Consider the following 16,633-nt stretch of genomic DNA (forward strand, 5'->3'; position numbering starts at 1 on the left):
AAAGGATGTTGTACCAGCAGCAGGGCCTTGTCAGTAGTGGCGCCCTCCCTGTGGAACGCCCTCCCATCAGAGGTCAAGGAACTAAATGACTATCTGACTTTTAGAAGACACCTGAAGGTAGCCCTGTTTAGGGTAGTTTATAATGTTTGATGTTTTATCGTGCTTTTAATATTCTGTTGGGAGCTGCTCAGAATGGCTGGGGTGTAAATAATAATAATAATAATAATAATAATAATAATAATAATAATAATAATTCTTACTACACAAAACAGGGGCAGCCACTCTGAAGGCACTGCTCCAAACTGCCATGGACTAGGCTTTGGATATTTTAGGGACTTCAAAGATAGCCTCTTCTGCAGAACATGGTGACCTCCTGGGACTATAAGGGATAAGGTGGCCTCAGACAAAATGTTCCTTGCTGGTGGGAGTTTGCCCCCACAAGCAGCTTAGCTGCTGCAACCGGCAGCCTCAAGAGCAGCCTTGAGAGTAGCCTCACACAGAAGCACAGAACCATAGAGTTGGAAGGGACCCCAAGGGTCCTCTAGTCCAGCCCTCTGCAATGCAGGAATCTCAGCTCAAGCATCCATGACAGATGGCCATCCAAGCTCTGCTTAGAAACCTCCAAGGAAGGAGAGTCCATCACCTTCCAAGGGAGTTCGTTCCACTGTTGAGCAGTTCTTCTCATCAGAAAGCTCTTCCTGATGTTGAGTCAGAATCCCCTTTCTTGTAACTTGAAGCCATGGGTTTAGTCCTACCCTCCAGCGAAGGAGTAAACAAACTTGCTCCAGCTTCCATGGCAGAGCCCTTAATGTCTGGACCTCCTCCATGGAAGAAGATTCTCTTCCTCTCTGGTCCAGGCCAGCCCAGGACACAGGCAGCCCCCCAAAAGCTGTGCCCTTCCACATCTCCTGCGTTGGCTACTGATTCCACCTTCTTACTAGTCATGGTCCCTAGAGTGCATGTCAGGGTCTCCCACCGAGGAGGATCTCCTCCTCTTTGTCCTATCTGCCTACAACGTTGGTGGCTGGCAGGTGAGAGATAGAATTTTAATTTCCCCATAGCTCTTCCTTCCTTGCTTTCTCACCTGGCTTAACAACATCCACACAGGAGCTCCAATGGTGAAAATGAGTCTCAAAGGGAATTTCAATCTCGCCAGGAGGGCACACTTTCCATAACATGACTTAATAGCTCTGAGGTTACTGCTGGCCTCCTGCCCCTCCTTACCAGCAATTAAGAGTGCCCCAATTAAAGGACACCATCCATTGTGTTTGGCTCTATCATACCTGCAAAAATATCCTACCCCCATGGGACATTTTGATTCACTGCAGCTGCAGCCTTCCTCTCTGTGGATTCTGGGTGCACAGATATCCCCATGGTCAACACACAAGGTAACAATTGCTCCCCTACAAGGAAACAGCCAGCCAGCCACAAGGCAGGCAGCAAAGAAGTTTGCTCACATGGGCCCTGGTGTCACCATGAGATCTTCAAGGCCCTTTCCTGGGGTCACATTTGAAGAAGAGATTTTGCCTAAGCTGCCTCCTCACACCTGGTTGTATTCAGAACTCCTAGTGGTGGGAAATTAGGGCCTTAATGTATCTTCTTCCCAGGGTAAACGGAAGTTCAAGGTCTCCATTTCCCAAGGTGAGGAGGAGAAGGAATCCAGAGTTGACCATCCATCAACAGCTAACTAGTTAGCAAGAAACGGTGAGTTGCCTGGCTGTCATTTACCCACCTTCCAAAAGACTGGAGTCTTCTTTGATTGAGGGCAATGCAAGGAATGTGTTAGCATGAAAGAGAAGGGAGAGGGAAGTGGAAGAGGGGCTGGACCTCATTGCCAGAGCAGCTGCATTGCAAGCAGAAGGTCCTTGGGTCAACCTTTTGCGCATCTCCAATTTAAAGCATCTTGGGTACCAGGCAGGGGGAAAGTCCTCACCTCTGTGCCCATCCCTGAGAGCTGCTGCCAGCCAGAGTCAGATGTGCAGCTCGGGCTGGACTTTGGAGTCCCAGGGACCCCCAAATGACCACCCAGAGAGTGGTAGTTGATGGGGGCACCAGCAAACAAGCCCCTCCTGGTCCCTGCAGCATCCTTCCATCTTATTTGCTCTTTTTAAATTCATAGCTAGCAGCTAAGCCTATGCAAGCACTCATTAACAAAACGAGCATAATAGAGCTTTAAGCCACCGGTGTCAATGTGGTATTTTTAAAAAAATATTTTTTATTGAGCTTTGCCACTGAGTCCGTTCACACAGGGGATCGTACTGAACTTTCTAGTGAAAGATTGGCATGTTTAATTATTCCACTGAAATCAGTGGGAGTTGAAATTGTCTAATTGATATCTGTCATACTCCTGTTGCCAAACCACAGCATGTAGAGCTTGGTGTAGTGTGTGGCCAAAAAATTAAAAATAAGGAAAACAGAAGAGAAGAGTCTCTGAGTTATGCTTGGCATACAAAGTCAAGTCAAGTCTGTTCTGAGGGTCGGGCAAACAGCAATCTACATTGTCAGGTGAGCCAGAGGTCAGGGATGATGGGAATTGTAATCCCAAACATCTGGAGAGCAGGAGTTTGCCTATGCCAGATCTAAGTGCTGCTGGAAGTTCTGCTTAAGAAGGCTGAAGCCGGCTGGTTCTCATCAGTGCCTTCTCCTCTGTGACCTGGAAGGCTGATCAGGTGCAGGTGGAGTCACTCCTCCATCTCCCCCTCCAGGCTGCATCTCAGCAGGTGAAGCTGACTCCTGGCCCAGGACAATATCAGAGTCACCCCTCTTTCCCCCCATCCTCACCCCTAAGTTTTAGACTTGGAAAAGGACGCTGGGATGGTTCAAGGCAACCCAAATGCACCTCCTTGTTTCAGGTGGAAATAAGAGACGTGTGAATTTAGGGTTTTACCAAAATGGTGCATTTGAGGAGATAGTTGAAGGGGAAAAGAATGTATAGTTGCCTCTTGGTATTATTTTTGAAATATGCGCTGGGGAAAGCAAATGAGAATGCAGGAGGGGAATCTTCTCCTGAATTGAACTTGATAGTACAGATATCTTTCTATTATTTTTTTTATAAATATTTATTCAGTTTTCCAATTTTATACAAACAAAAAAGAAAAAGAAAAAAATATATTAAAAACAAATCAATTTCAATATCAATTTTTCAATAACATGTTTCTTTGACTTCCTCATACCTCCCCTTCTTGTTTTCTAGTTCAAAATGATTATCCAGCAAATCCTAATCTCTTAACATTCCTTTTAACTAACACCTTATTTTCCAATCAACTTTTTAAAAAAAATTTATAACTTAAACAATATTTATCCCATTTCTTTTTATCATAACAGCTAGAGACCACATGAATTCAATCCAGCATCTTTCAAAGTTCATTAATTTTACAATATTTCTGTAAATAGTCCTTAAATTTCTTCCAGTCTTCTTCTGCCGACTCTTCTCCCTGGTCGCGGATTCTGCCGGTCATTTCTGCCAAACCCATACAGTCAATCAACTTCATCTGCCATTCTTCCAGAGTGGGTAGATCTTGCGTCTTCCAGTGCTTTGCTATAAGTATTCTTGCTGCCGTTGTAGCATACATAAAAAAAGTTCTGTCCTTCTTTGGCACCAAGTGGCCGACTATGCCCAGGAGAAAAGCCTCTGGTTTCTTCAAGAAGGTATACTTAAATACCTTTTTCATTTCATTGTAAATCATTTCCCAGAAAGCCTTAATCTTTGGGCATGTCCACCAAAGGTGAAAGAATGTACCTTCAACCTCCTTACATTTCCAACATTTATTGTCAGGCAAATGATATATTTTTGCAAGCTTGACTGGTGTCATGTACCACCTGTATATCATTTTCATAATATTATCTCTTAGGGCATTACATGCCGTAAATTTCATACCGGTGGTCCACAACTGTTCCCAGTCAGCAAACATAATGTTATGTCCAACATCTTGTGCCCATTTAATCATAGCTGACTTAACCGTTTCATCCTGTGTATTCCATTTCAGCAGCAAGTTATACATTTTTGACATGATCTTAGTTTTAGGTTCTAGCACTTCTGTTTCTAGTTTAGATTTTTCCACCTGGAAGCCAATTTTCTTATCCAAATTGTAAGCCTCCATTATCTGAAAATAATGAAGCCAGTCTCGCACTTTGTTTTTTAGTTTCTCAAAGCTCTGCAATTTCAATCTGTCTCCTTCTTGTTCCAAAATTTCCCAATATTTCAGCCATTTGGCCTCCATATTGAGCTTTTTCTGGGCTTTCGCTTCCATTGGTGACAACCACCTTGGGGTCTTATTTTCCAATAAATCCTTATATCTGATCCAAACATTAAACAAAGATCTCCTAACAATATGATTTTTAAATGCTTTATGTGCTTTAACCTTGTCATACCACAAATATGCATGCCATCCAAAAACATTGTTAAAACCTTCTAAGTCCAAAATGTCTGTGTTTTCAAGAAGCAGCCAGTCTTTCAACCAGCAGAATGCTGCTGATTCATAGTAAAGTTTTAAGTCTGGCAGGGCAAAACCACCCCTTTCTTTTGCATCAGTTAAAATCTTATATTTTATCCTGGGCTTCTTGCCCTGCCAGACAAATTTAGAAATGTCTTTCTGCCACTTCTTAAAACAGTCCATCTTGTCCACAATTTGCAATGTTTGAAACAAAAATAACATTTTAGGCAATACATTCATCTTTATAGCTGCAATTCGACCCATCAAGGAAAGCTTCAAATTTGACCATATTTCAAGATCTTTTTTCACTTCTAACCAGCATTTCTCATAGTTATTTTTAAATAAATTCCCATTTTTAGCTGTCATATTAATCCCCAGATATTTCACTTTCTTCACCACAGTCAAACCTGTTTCATTCTGAAATTTCTCTTTTTCAAACAATGTTAAATTTTTCTCTAAAACCTTAGTTTTGGACTTATTTAGTTTAAATCCTGCCACCTGACCAAATTCTTGAATTAATTCTAAAACTCTTTTGGTACTAGATTCTGGCTCCTGTAACGTCAAAACTAGATCATCTGCAAATGCTCTCAATTTATACTGTTTAACTCCGACCTGTATACCTTTAACCAACCGGTCCCTTCTAATCATATTCAGCAAAACCTCCAGGACCGATATAAAAAGTAAAGGGGAAATTGGGCACCCTTGTCATGTCCCTTTTTCAATCTTAAATTGTTGCGTAACCACATTATTTACAATTAATTTAGCCTTTTGTTCAGAATATATTGCACTTATACCATTTTCAAAGCCTTGGCCTACCCCCATACCCTGTAAGTTCTTTTTCATAAAACTCCAAGAAATGATAGTACAGATATCTTTCTATACCAGAGTGACCCCTGAAGCCTTTTAACTTCCCTCAACGCTGCATTTCTCTCTCCTCAGATCCCTCTCTTTTCTTCTTCATGGACACAGAGAATCAAACACAGGTTGTGGAGTTTATGTTCCTGGGTCTCTCCAGAGCCCCAGGGGACCAAGTCTCCCTCTTCCTGGTGTTCCTAGCTGCCTATTGGGCCATCGTCACAGGCAACCTCATGATATTAATCGTGGTCCTGATGGATTCGCGCCTTCACAGCCCCATGTACTTTTTCCTCAGTCACCTATCTTGCTTGGACATTTGTGTTTCTTCTGTTGTTGTGCCAAAGATCCTGGTGAACTTCCTGCGCCAGAGTCACACCATCTCCTACAACCAGTGCATGGCACAAGCTTTCTTTCTGATTGGCTTTGCTGGGTGTGAGCCTGCCCTGTTGGCCGTCATGGCCTATGACCGCTATGCCGCCATTTGCCAGCCATTGCACTACAGCCGTCTCATGAGGAACAGGCTGTGCATCTATCTCGCTGTGGCCTCCTGGGTCTGGGGCTTCCTGGACTCAGCGATTCATGCTGCGTTGGCCACCAAGCTTCGCTTCTGTGGAGCCAACCAGATTCCCCAAATCTTTTGTGATGTGCCCCCACTGTTGAAGATCTCCTGCAGTGATACGAGCATCAATGAATTGGCCACTCACATCACCAGCATCTTTGTGGGGTTGGGTCCCTTCCTCTTCATCATCTTCTCCTATTTCTACATCTTGGCCTCCATTCTGAGGATTCACTCCAACACTGGCAGGAAGAAAGCCTTCTCCACCTGCGCCTCACACTTGGTTGTGGTCACCCTCTGTGTCGGAAACGGGTTCCTAAACTACAACCGCCCAAGCACCGGCTACTCTCTGGAGATAGACACACTGATCTCCGCGATGTTCTGCATCGTCACCCCCATGCTGAACCCCCTCATCTACAGCCTCCGCAATAAGGAGGTGAAGGAAGCCCTGAGGAAGGTTCTGAATTGCCGGAGGACAGTTTGAATCTCATTTCTGGCTGTCTATATTGCAGGGTCTCGTTGGAACATGTCTGCTTAGAACAGCGAAATTGATGAGTGGGAATTAATGAAGAGGGAGAAAGTATAGACACTGACAAAGCCAATGAGATAGACTTTCCTTATTATGATGGGTGGATAACACCTTCCAAGGCATGACTAGAATGTCAGGGTGGTAAGAGAGGGAGGAAGGGGAGGTGGGCTTTGCTTAGGGAGGCACCTCATTTGCTTCCAGCCCAAGGCTAAGAAATCTCATCTAACAGCTCTCCGGTTACAGTGTTTGGAGTGGGGCAATGGTAGCATCTTGAAACCAGGAACATTTTTTCCACTGGCTCCATTCTTTTGTTAGTTCTTTGAGAGATAGAACATAGGGAGATGATAGGGAAAAGGTGTGTTTTTGGAGACTCCAGCAGGTGGCAGCAGAGGGCAGCTTTGATGGCTCTGTGGCGTCAAGCCAATAGGAATTGCTAGGGTTGCTCTAGGCTTCCCTTTCTATGTAAATTTCAGCAATAGTGATTTCAGCCAGCAATGCTTTGTCCCATGAAACATCTTAGAAATACAACATAATTCCAAAAATCCAAACTGTGTTTCTCCCCTACAGCCTGCATTCCAGCCTCCATTGGCCTTAGAATGTGCAGCTCTTGGAGACTCATTTACGTCCTTTTAATTCTCTGCGGCATTCATAGAAACAACCACTGTGCTTTCAAGACAGCGGATTTGCAACTCCATAGATTCAGCGCATGATCAAAGGTTACACACAGTTTAGAGTAAAACAAGCAACAGGTAATTATTAGCACATTTAGGAGCTTAGAATCCCTTAAAAAACTACTGTGGAAAAACCCCATGTTAGCAAGACATATTTAGCCATTTTTCCATTTTAAACCTTCATTAATACACAGGCATTTCCCATTTCTGTGTCAATTAAACCAGTTATACTTAACAGGCCCCACCCTCCAACATTGCCTCCAACCTCTTCTGCTGGGGGGGGGGGGATGACTTTTCCTGGGCTTTTTCATCTTTTTTCCCTTAAGGGATATGACAATATCTTTAGCACAGAGGGGCAGCTATAACCTGGGACCTTCCTTTCGGCAGACTCATAGCGTTGGAAGGTGTCCCAAGAGTTACCGTATCTAGTGCAACCCCTTGCAACGTGAGTGCCAGGACCGGTCTGTATTCTCTCCTGACATGGTCAGCCTTGCAACACAACCACCCTCTCTACTCCCCACCCACCTTCTCTGGCCCTTCAGATCCTCCCACCTGGCTCTCCTCACCGCATCACCTGGAAGCAGCAGTTGACATTTCCATTACACCTTAAGGAGCAGACGTGTGGAATTGTTGTGTGTCACATGTCTCTTTACATTTCAGCACAGCTCACTGGGAACTTCCGTTGTGTGTATAGCTTTTGCTTTTGGCTGTTCTCTCTGAGACAACATGAGAGAGAGATGACATGTTTCTTTGTCCTGATTCATGCTTAATAAATCGTAGTATGCTTCCACAAGCCTCACGCCTATTCTGTGTGCACAGTTCGATCTGCTTATAGTGTGCCCTGGCTCAGAAGTCCGGGTCGCTGATTTATGTCAGGGTAGAGGTGATGGTCTCTGCAGCGGGATAGCTGGAAGGAGACGGCCCAGCCGGGGCTAGCCAGCTGGCCATCCGGCCCTCTGCATGCCGACACTCTGGCCCTGGGATCCTCCCACCTGGCTTTCCTCACCGGATCACCTGGAAGTAGCAGCAGATTCCCAAACTGAATGTCCCCACACCAGCTGTCAGGGTCCACACTGTAGATGCTTCATCAATCATTGAAGTTCACTCCTACCGGAGCAAACATTTCAGGTTGGAGAGAGTGGGGAAGAAGGAGAGGTGGGGTTTGCTTAGTGAGACAACTTCCTAGTGAGACAATCCGAGGCTCAACCAACATGCCTCCAAGCAAAGTGTTTGGATGGTGACATCTTAAAACCATGAAGTTTTTATATCTGGCTTCACTCTTTTATAAATTCTTTGAGAGATAAAACACCTTGTGGCTGCCAATAGAGGACCATGCCAACTGTGGTGCTTGATGACCTCTTACATGTTCATGTATATGGCAAGATATATGTACAGTGGTACCTCAGGTTACATACGCTTCAGGTTACATACACTTCAGGTTACAGACTCCGCTAACCCAGAAATAGTACCTTGGGTTCAGAACTTTCCTTCAGGATGAGAACAGAAATTGTGCTCCGGTGGCACGGTTGCAGCAGGAGGCCCCATTAGCTAAAGTGATGCTTCAGGTTAAGAACAGTTTCAGGTTAAGAACAGACCTCCGGAACGAATTAAGTACTTAACCCAAGGTACCACTGTATTTATTTCCATATTTCGATTATTTAAGATTTATAGCCTACTCTTCATTATTTAAACATCTATTCCAGCACTCTTTGACCTGTTGGGTCAACCTTTCTCGGCTGGTTAAATTTATTCCCAAGTCACTTAAGGTTATTTAGTTTAAGTAATTCAACAGAATTGCTGGACCTGATGATTTGACTGGAAAGCTGCATTGCAAAATTTGGGGAAGTGTGGATTTAAATGCAAGCTGACTTGAATTTCTCCCCTGCTCTAAGATTCACCCTTTTCTGCTTTGAACATAGCTCTTCCCTGACCCCCTCGGGTCCCACCCTGCACCCTTGGCACCAATGTTTTCTACCAAGACAAAAAAACCCCGGGGGAGAGATGTCTTTCCCTGCGCTGCTTCATCTTTCTTCCTTGTGACGCAAATGCACATCATTCAGGGGCTCCTCAAACACCCAAGAACTGCTCTCTTCCCTGACAGAGCTGGACCCACAGGATGCAGGCGGGACACAGCCTTGTTTGAGGGTCTCTGGTGGGGAGGCCAGCCATAACTTGGGACCTTTCTTTGGGCAGAAGATGAGTCCAAGCCTTGCCTCCCTCTGCTCCTGAGTGGGGAAAGGTGGAGACCTTAAAACCGACCTAGTCTCTCTCTCTCCTTCTTCCATCTCTGGCCCGGGGATCCTTCTTCCTGGCTCTCCTCGCTGGGTGACCTGGAAGCAGGAGCAGCATCTGAAACCAACGCTCTCTACAGCCTTCCAGGAGCAGCCACAGCTTCCCTCTGAGTTCATTCGGCAGGAAGATGCCAGGTGAGGAGCAGAGAAAGGGAGGAAGCCATGAATTGGCCCCCAGACCCAAGAAAGGTTTCGTTTGCCATGCGGATTGAGGGAGGAATCTCTCATCTGTAGGCACCAGTTTGTTGAAAACCATGCAGATTTTAAACTGGCTTTTGTCTAACATGGTGCAGGGTGGTTAAATGAATCAAAGAAAAGAGAAAGGGAGAAAGCAATCTGGGAAATGGGTTAATAGTGCAGGCTCTCTGATTTAGAGCTGGCCACAAAGCGATGCAATCTTCTATGCAGGAAAGCAAAGCTTTGAAATGCTCAGCCAAAGTGTTAAGCAACCTGCTTGGGTTGGACTCACTCTGTCCAGAGTAGGGCTGGGCAAATCTCTCAGTTTCTCATGTTTGCACAGCAGTTTGAGAATCATTTCCTTCAATCCCACATGAAGATTTATCAGCATTTTGGTGCAAAATTCTCCCAATATATACATTTTTGTTTTGCAATTTTACCTAATATGCAGATTTTTGCAAAGAAATTCCCTGCAACATAACCCCCTCTCTCTCTATGTTATTTGCACCGTGATGTGTCTTTATATGCTCACTTAACCCCAGGATATGCATTGTGTACACGCAACTTGAATGGAGAACTACATTGCAAAATTCAGAGAAGTGTGAATTTCAACCAGTGCCTGAGTTTTGATTTCCATATTGTTTCAGCAAGTGCAAATTAGGAAGGTTTTCCTTTAAATGTGAGCCAAATCTAATACATGCCCCCCCAACCCTAGCCCAGAGTGATATTATGCTTCTTAAAATCCTGCCAAGGGAGGTGGCAATTAAAAAGAAGGGTTGAGTACAGAGAAAAGGGAGCTTCAAAATGCTCCGTGGTGCAAGTTTTCTGGTGTTCAGTTCTGTGTTCTGCCAGTCTCTATTTCTGCTTGTAGAAATTTGCTTGCTTGCTTTTGAAAAACAAAACCCCCTCAGTGTCTCTCCATGCCTTCTTTCTTCAAACCTCTGCCATTATTAAAACCCACGATTTTGGTCCCTTTCTCCCTCCACTCCACTTGAACTTCTGCCATTCTTTCTTCTGCCTTATTTACTAACAGTTATTATACCGTAAATTTACGGCATGTAATGCCTTAAGAGAGAATATTATGAAAATGATATACAGGTGGTACATGACCCCAGTCAAGCTTGCAAAAATATATCATTTGCCCGATAATAAATGTTGGAAATGTAAAGAAACTGAAGGTACATTCTTTCACCTTTGGTGGACGTGCCCAAGGATTAAGGCTTTCTGGGAAATGATTTATAATGAAATGAAAAAGGTATTTAAATATACCTTCCTGAAGAAACCAGAGGCCTTTCTCCTGGGCATAGTCGGCCAATTGGTGCCAAAGAAGGATAGAACTTTCTCCATGTATGCAACAACAGCAGCAAGAATACTTATTGCAAAGTATTGGAAGACACAAGATTTACCCACCCTGGAAGAGTGGCAGATGAAGGTGATGGACTATATGGGACTGGCAGAAATGACTGGCAGAATCCGGGACCAGGGAGAAGAGGCAGTGGAAGAAGATTGGAAGAAATTTAAAGACTATTTACAGAAATATTGCAAAATTAATGAATGTTAGAATGATTTTGGATAGAAATTAAGTGGTTTCCAGCTGTAATGCTTTAAGAATATGGAAGAAGGGTATAATTAGGAAAAAAAAATAACTAAAATGGTGTTGGATTGGAAATAAGTGGTATTGGCAACAAAGTTAATAAGAATATGCAAAAATGAATTGATAATGTATGAAAATACTGAGTTATAAAATGTTAAGTTATAGAGATAAGATAAATGAAAGAGGGTAAGGATTTGCTGATTTGATTATTTAAATGGGAATACAAGAAGGGGAGGTGTGAGGAAGTCAAAGAAACAAGCAAATGAGTTTTGTGTTATGAAAAATAATTGTTTTTAATTTTTCTTGTTGTTTCTGTATGCTTTACTTATCTTTTTATTTTTTATTTTTTATTTTTATTATTATGTGTTTTTGTATATTTGTTTTTGTAAAATCTTAATAAATATTTCTTTAAAAAAAAATATATTTACTAACAGTTATTGGCCAGCGTGTTGCATTTGCATTTTTGTAGATTGTTTCTGTAAAGCAAGAAACCATGTTCTCCAACTGTGTTTTTTTTTTAAAATGAATATTTATTAAATTTTCCAATTTTATATAAACACAAAAAGAAAAAGAAAAAGAAAAATATTAAAAACAATTCAGTTTCAGTAACAGTTTTTCAGTCACATGCTTCTTTGACTTCCTCATACCTCCCCTTCTTGTTCTCTAGTTCAATTTGTTAATTCAGCAAATCCTAATCTCCTAACATTCCTTTTAGAATATCACCTTATTTTCCACTCAACTTTTTTAAATTTAATAACAAAAACAATTATAATCCCCATTATCTTTATCATAACAGCTAGAGACCACCAAAGTTCAAATCAACATCTTTTCAAGGTTCATTAATTTTATAATATTTCTGTAGATATTTCTTAAATTTCTTCCAATCTTCTTCTGCTGACTTTTCTCCCTGATCGCGGATTCTGCCGGTCATTTCTGCCAGTCCCATACAGTCAATCAACTTCATCTGCCATTCTTCCAGAGTGGGTAAATCTTGAGTCTTCCAGTGCTTTGCTATAAGTATTCTCGCTGCCGTTGTAGCATACATAAAAAAAATTCTGTCCTTCTTTGGTACCAAATGGCCGACTATACCCAAGAGAAAAGCCTCTGGTTTTTTCAGGAAAGTATACTTAAATATCTTTTTCATTTCATTATAAATCATTTCCCAGAAGGCCTTAATCTTTGGGCACGTCCACCAAAGGTGAAAAAATGTACCTTCAACATCCTTACATTTCCAACATTTATTATCGGGCAAGTGATATATTTTTGCGAGCTTGACTGGGGTTATGTACCACCTATATATCATTTTCATAATATTCTCTCTTAGGGCATTACATGCCGTAAATTTCATACCTGTGGTCCATAACTGTTCCCAGTCAGCAAACATGATGTTATGTCCAAGATCTTGTGCCCATTTAATCATGGCTGACTTAACCGTTTCATCCTGTGTATTCCATTTCAGCAGCAAGTTATACATTTTTGACATAATTTTAGTTTTAGGTTCTAGCACTTCTGTTTCTAATTTAGATTTTTCCACCTGGAAGCCAATTTTCCTGTCCGAATTATATGCCTCCCTTATCTGAAAATAATGTAACCAGTCTCGGACTTTGTTTTTTAATTTCTCAAAGCTCTGCAATTTCAGTCTATCTCCTTCCTGCTCCAAAATTTCCCAATATTTTGGCCAACTGGCCTCCATATTGAGCTTTTTCTGAGCTTTCGCTTCCATTGGTGACAACCACCTTGGGGTTTTATTTTCAAGTAAATCCTTGTATCTGATCCAGACAAAGATCTCCTGACAATATGATTTTTAAATGCTTTGTGAGCTTTAACCTTGTCATACCACAAATATGCATGCCATCCAAAAACATTGTTAAAACCTTCTAAATCCAAAATGTCCGTGTTTTCAAGAAGCAGCCAGTCTTTCAACCAGCAGAATGCTGCTGACTCATAGTACAGTCTGAAGTCTGGCAGGGCGAAGCCACCCCTTTCTTTTGCATCAGTTAAAATCTTATATTTTATCCTGGGCTTCTTGCCCTGCCAGACAAATTTAGAAATATCTTTCTGCCACTTCATAAAACAGTCCATCTTGTCCACAATTTGTAATGTTTGAAACAGAAACAACATTTTAGGCAATACATTCATCTTTATAGCTGCTATTCGACCCATCAAGGAAAGCTTCAAATTTGACCATATTTCGAGATCTTTTTTCACTTCTGACCAGCATTTCTCGTAATTATTTTTAAATAAGTTCCCATTTTTAGATGTCATGTTAATCCCCAGATATTTCACCTTTCTCACCACAGACAGACCTGTTTCATTCTGAAATTTCTCTTTTTCAAACAATGTCATGTTTTTCTCTAAAACCTTAGTTTTGGTCTTATTCAGTTTAAATCCTGTCACCTGACCAAATTCTTGAATTAATTCTAAAACTCTTTTGGTACTAGATTCTGGCTCCTGTAACGTCAAAACTATGTCATCTGCGAATGCTCTCAGTTTATAGTGTTTGGCTCCGACCCATGTTCTCCAACTGTGTTTTAAAGGTATGGATCTGGCTCTATATTTACCTAGAAAACATGAAAAAGAACGTTGGGTGGGACAGATATCTGTTTATAACAGGATGACTGCTACTGGGCTTCCCTCAACTTCACTTTTCTCTCTTCTCAGATCCTCCTCTTTCCTTCCTCATGGATGCAGAGAATCAAACGCAGGTAGAAGAGTTTATCTTCTTGGGCCTCTCCAGAGCCCCGAGCGAGCAAGTTCCCCTCTTCTTGGTCTTCCTAGCTGCCTATTTGGCCATTCTCACAGGCAACCTCATGATATTAATCGTGGTCCTGATGGATTCGCGCCTTCACAGCCCCATGTACTTTTTCCTCAGTCACCTGTCTTGCTTGGACATTTGTGTTTCTTCTGTTGTCGTGCCAAAGATCCTGGTGAACTTCCTGCGCCAGAGTCACACCATCTCCTACAACCAGTGCCTGGCACAAGCCTTCTTTCTGATTGGCTTTGCTGGGTGTGAGCCTGCCCTGTTGGCCATCATGGCCTATGACCGCTATGCCGCCATTTGCCAGCCATTGCACTACAGCTGTCTCATGAGGAACAAGCTGTGCATCCATCTCGCTGTGGCCTCCTGGGTCTGGGGCTTCCTGGACTCAGCGATTCACACTGCCTTGGCCTTCAAGCTTCGCTTCTGTGGAGCCAACCAGATTCCCCAAATCTTTTGTGATGTGCCCCCGCTGTTGAAAATCACCTGCAGTGATACGAGCATCAATGAATTGGCCACTCACATCACCAGCATGTTTGTGGGGTTGGGTCCCTTGCTCTTCATCATCTTCTCCTATTTCTACATCTTGGCCTCCATTCTGAAGATTCGCTCCAGCACTGGCAGGAGGAAAGCCTTCTCCACCTGTGGCTCACACTTGGTTGTGGTCACCCTCTGCGTTGGAAATGAATTGGTGAACTACAACCGCCCAAGTGCCGGCTACTCTCTGGAGATAGACACCCTGATCTCCACAATGTATTGCATCGTCACCCCTATGCTGAACCCCCTCATCTACAGCCTCCGCAACAAGGAAGTGAAAGAAGGCCTGAGGAAGGTTCTGAACTGCCGGAGGACAGCTTGAATCACATTTCTGCTGCTCTATACCACAGTGTCTTCTAAAAGTCTGGTAGTTGTTTTTCTCTTTGACATCTGGTGGGAGAGCGTTCCACAGGGCGGGTGCCATTACCAAGGAGACCTTGCTTTCTCCTAATCCGAGGCTCATCCAACATGCCTCCAAGCAAAGTGTTTGGATGGTGATATCTTAAAACTGACTCCCATCTTTTATAAATTCTTTGAGAGATGAAACACCTTGCTGCAGTTGGCTGCCAACAGAGGGCCACGCCAACTGTGGAGCTTGATATATAATGAGCTAAAGAAAATGTTTAGAAACACTTTTGTTAAAAAGCCAGAAGCTTTCTTATTGGGTATAGTGGGTAGAGAGATATCGAGACAAGATAAAAAAATTGTTCTTATATGCAACAAAAAATTGTTCTTAAGCGCAACAACTGCGGTAAGAATTTTGTTAGCCCAAAGATGGAAACAACCGGAGTTACCAACAAAAGAAGAGTGGCAGATGAAAATGATGGACTTTGCAGAACTGGCGAAACCGAAGGGGAAGAATCCGGAACCAGCGAGACCAAGCGTTCCAAAAAGACTGGAATAAATTTATATTATATTTGAAAGACAACTGTAAGCAGTTAACATCATTAGCAGGGTTATCTGAAGATTTGTTAGAAGGTTGAGTAATATAATATTTTAGGCAATGATATAACTAGGATAGGAAATGAAGCGAAATGTAAAGATGCAAAGTTTAAAGTTTGTAAACCATCAGACAGGAGGAAGTCATTAGGCTCAGTTGAGCCAAAGAGATAAAATAAGAGGGTACGATGTTATGTAATGTGATTATATGTAAAACCAATAAAAATTATACACACACACACACACACACACACAGCCTGTGGAGCTTGATGACCTCTTACATGTTCATGTATATGGCAAGATATATGTATTTTTTTTCCATATATAATTTTGCATGGAATTTCCCCCCCTTGAGATTATTTAAGATTTACAGCCTACTCTTCATTATTCAAACATCTATTCCAGCACTCTTTTTCCTGTTGGGTTAGTCTTCCTTGGCTGGTTAAATTTATTCCCAAGTCAATTAAGGTTATTTAGTTTAAGTAATTCAACAGGATTGCTGGATCTGATGTCGTGATGCCAGCTTTTCAAAGTCTGATAGCTGTTTACACCTCCAGGTGTCCCCCCCTTCCACTCCCTTGCCTCTTGTCAGCCCCCTAGGAAATCCCACTGACCCTCCGCAAGGGTCAATATCGCCCACTTTGGGTCTCACTGTTCTGTGCCTTTTTCGAACTTGGGGCATTTCCATCCCTTTTCTGAGCCCTGATCCTGATTTGTTTGCACAAAAGACTGTGGGGAGATTGGCTGACAGTGGCTATGGATCGAACGTTCCTTTGGATTGGTTTGCAGTGATATGACATTTATATATTTTATTAAGTGCATATCCTGCCCTTCCCTCCCAAAGGAGCCCCCAGCAACAAATGTACTGTGATGAAAAAAATACAATAAAAATAAAATAAGAACATATGTAAAACATTCAAAAATTGCTACCTGTTGTTGTCTCAAGAAACGGCTATCCCACATTTCCCAGCGCATTTCCTTATCCCTTACCTCATTCCCCAAAATTGATTGCTGGGGTGTTTCTCAAACAAAGTTTAAACGGACAACCTGAAAATGCTGGTGCGTCACTCAATCTCCTCCCCCAAAATAGCAGCAGTCTGGAAGCAACCAAAGTTCAAAGCGGCTCGTCTACAGTTCTCTTACGTTCTCTCTCACACCCTGTAATGACTCTTTAGTCACGCTGTGACTTTTGAAAAAGTTTTCCTCAGAATTCACCAGTATTTTAGTACACCTAATATACACAGTTTGGTGTGCGGTTTGGCTTAATATGCCCATTTTCACAAGATCGTATTC

The 16,633-nt window shown here is 42.5% G+C and overlaps 3 protein-coding genes across 6 annotated transcripts in view; all 3 read left to right on the forward strand.

Annotated features, from left to right (window-relative positions):
• Positions 1–16,633, forward strand: part of NME6 (NME/NM23 nucleoside diphosphate kinase 6) — a 101,527-nt gene that overhangs the window by 43,119 nt on the left and 41,775 nt on the right. The window lies entirely within an intron of this gene.
• On the forward strand, positions 5,393–6,328 carry LOC310743052 (olfactory receptor 5V1-like; the record flags this gene model as incomplete). The annotated part of the gene is made up of 1 exon (XM_083573139.1): positions 5,393–6,328. The coding sequence occupies one exon, from the start codon at positions 5,393–5,395 to the stop codon at positions 6,326–6,328; it is 936 nt and encodes a 311-aa protein (XP_083429265.1).
• LOC310743044 (olfactory receptor 5AR1-like) lies at positions 9,386–14,737 on the forward strand. Its single transcript, XM_083573125.1, has 2 exons — positions 9,386–9,470; positions 13,768–14,737. Exons 1-2 carry the CDS (start codon positions 9,464–9,466, stop codon positions 14,721–14,723), a joined length of 963 nt encoding a protein of 320 aa, XP_083429251.1. The 5' UTR covers positions 9,386–9,463; the 3' UTR covers positions 14,724–14,737.

The sequence above is a fragment of the Podarcis filfolensis genome (assembly GCF_964270895.1).
Source record: "Podarcis filfolensis genome assembly, chromosome: 10".
NCBI lineage: Eukaryota > Metazoa > Chordata > Lepidosauria > Squamata > Lacertidae > Podarcis > Podarcis filfolensis.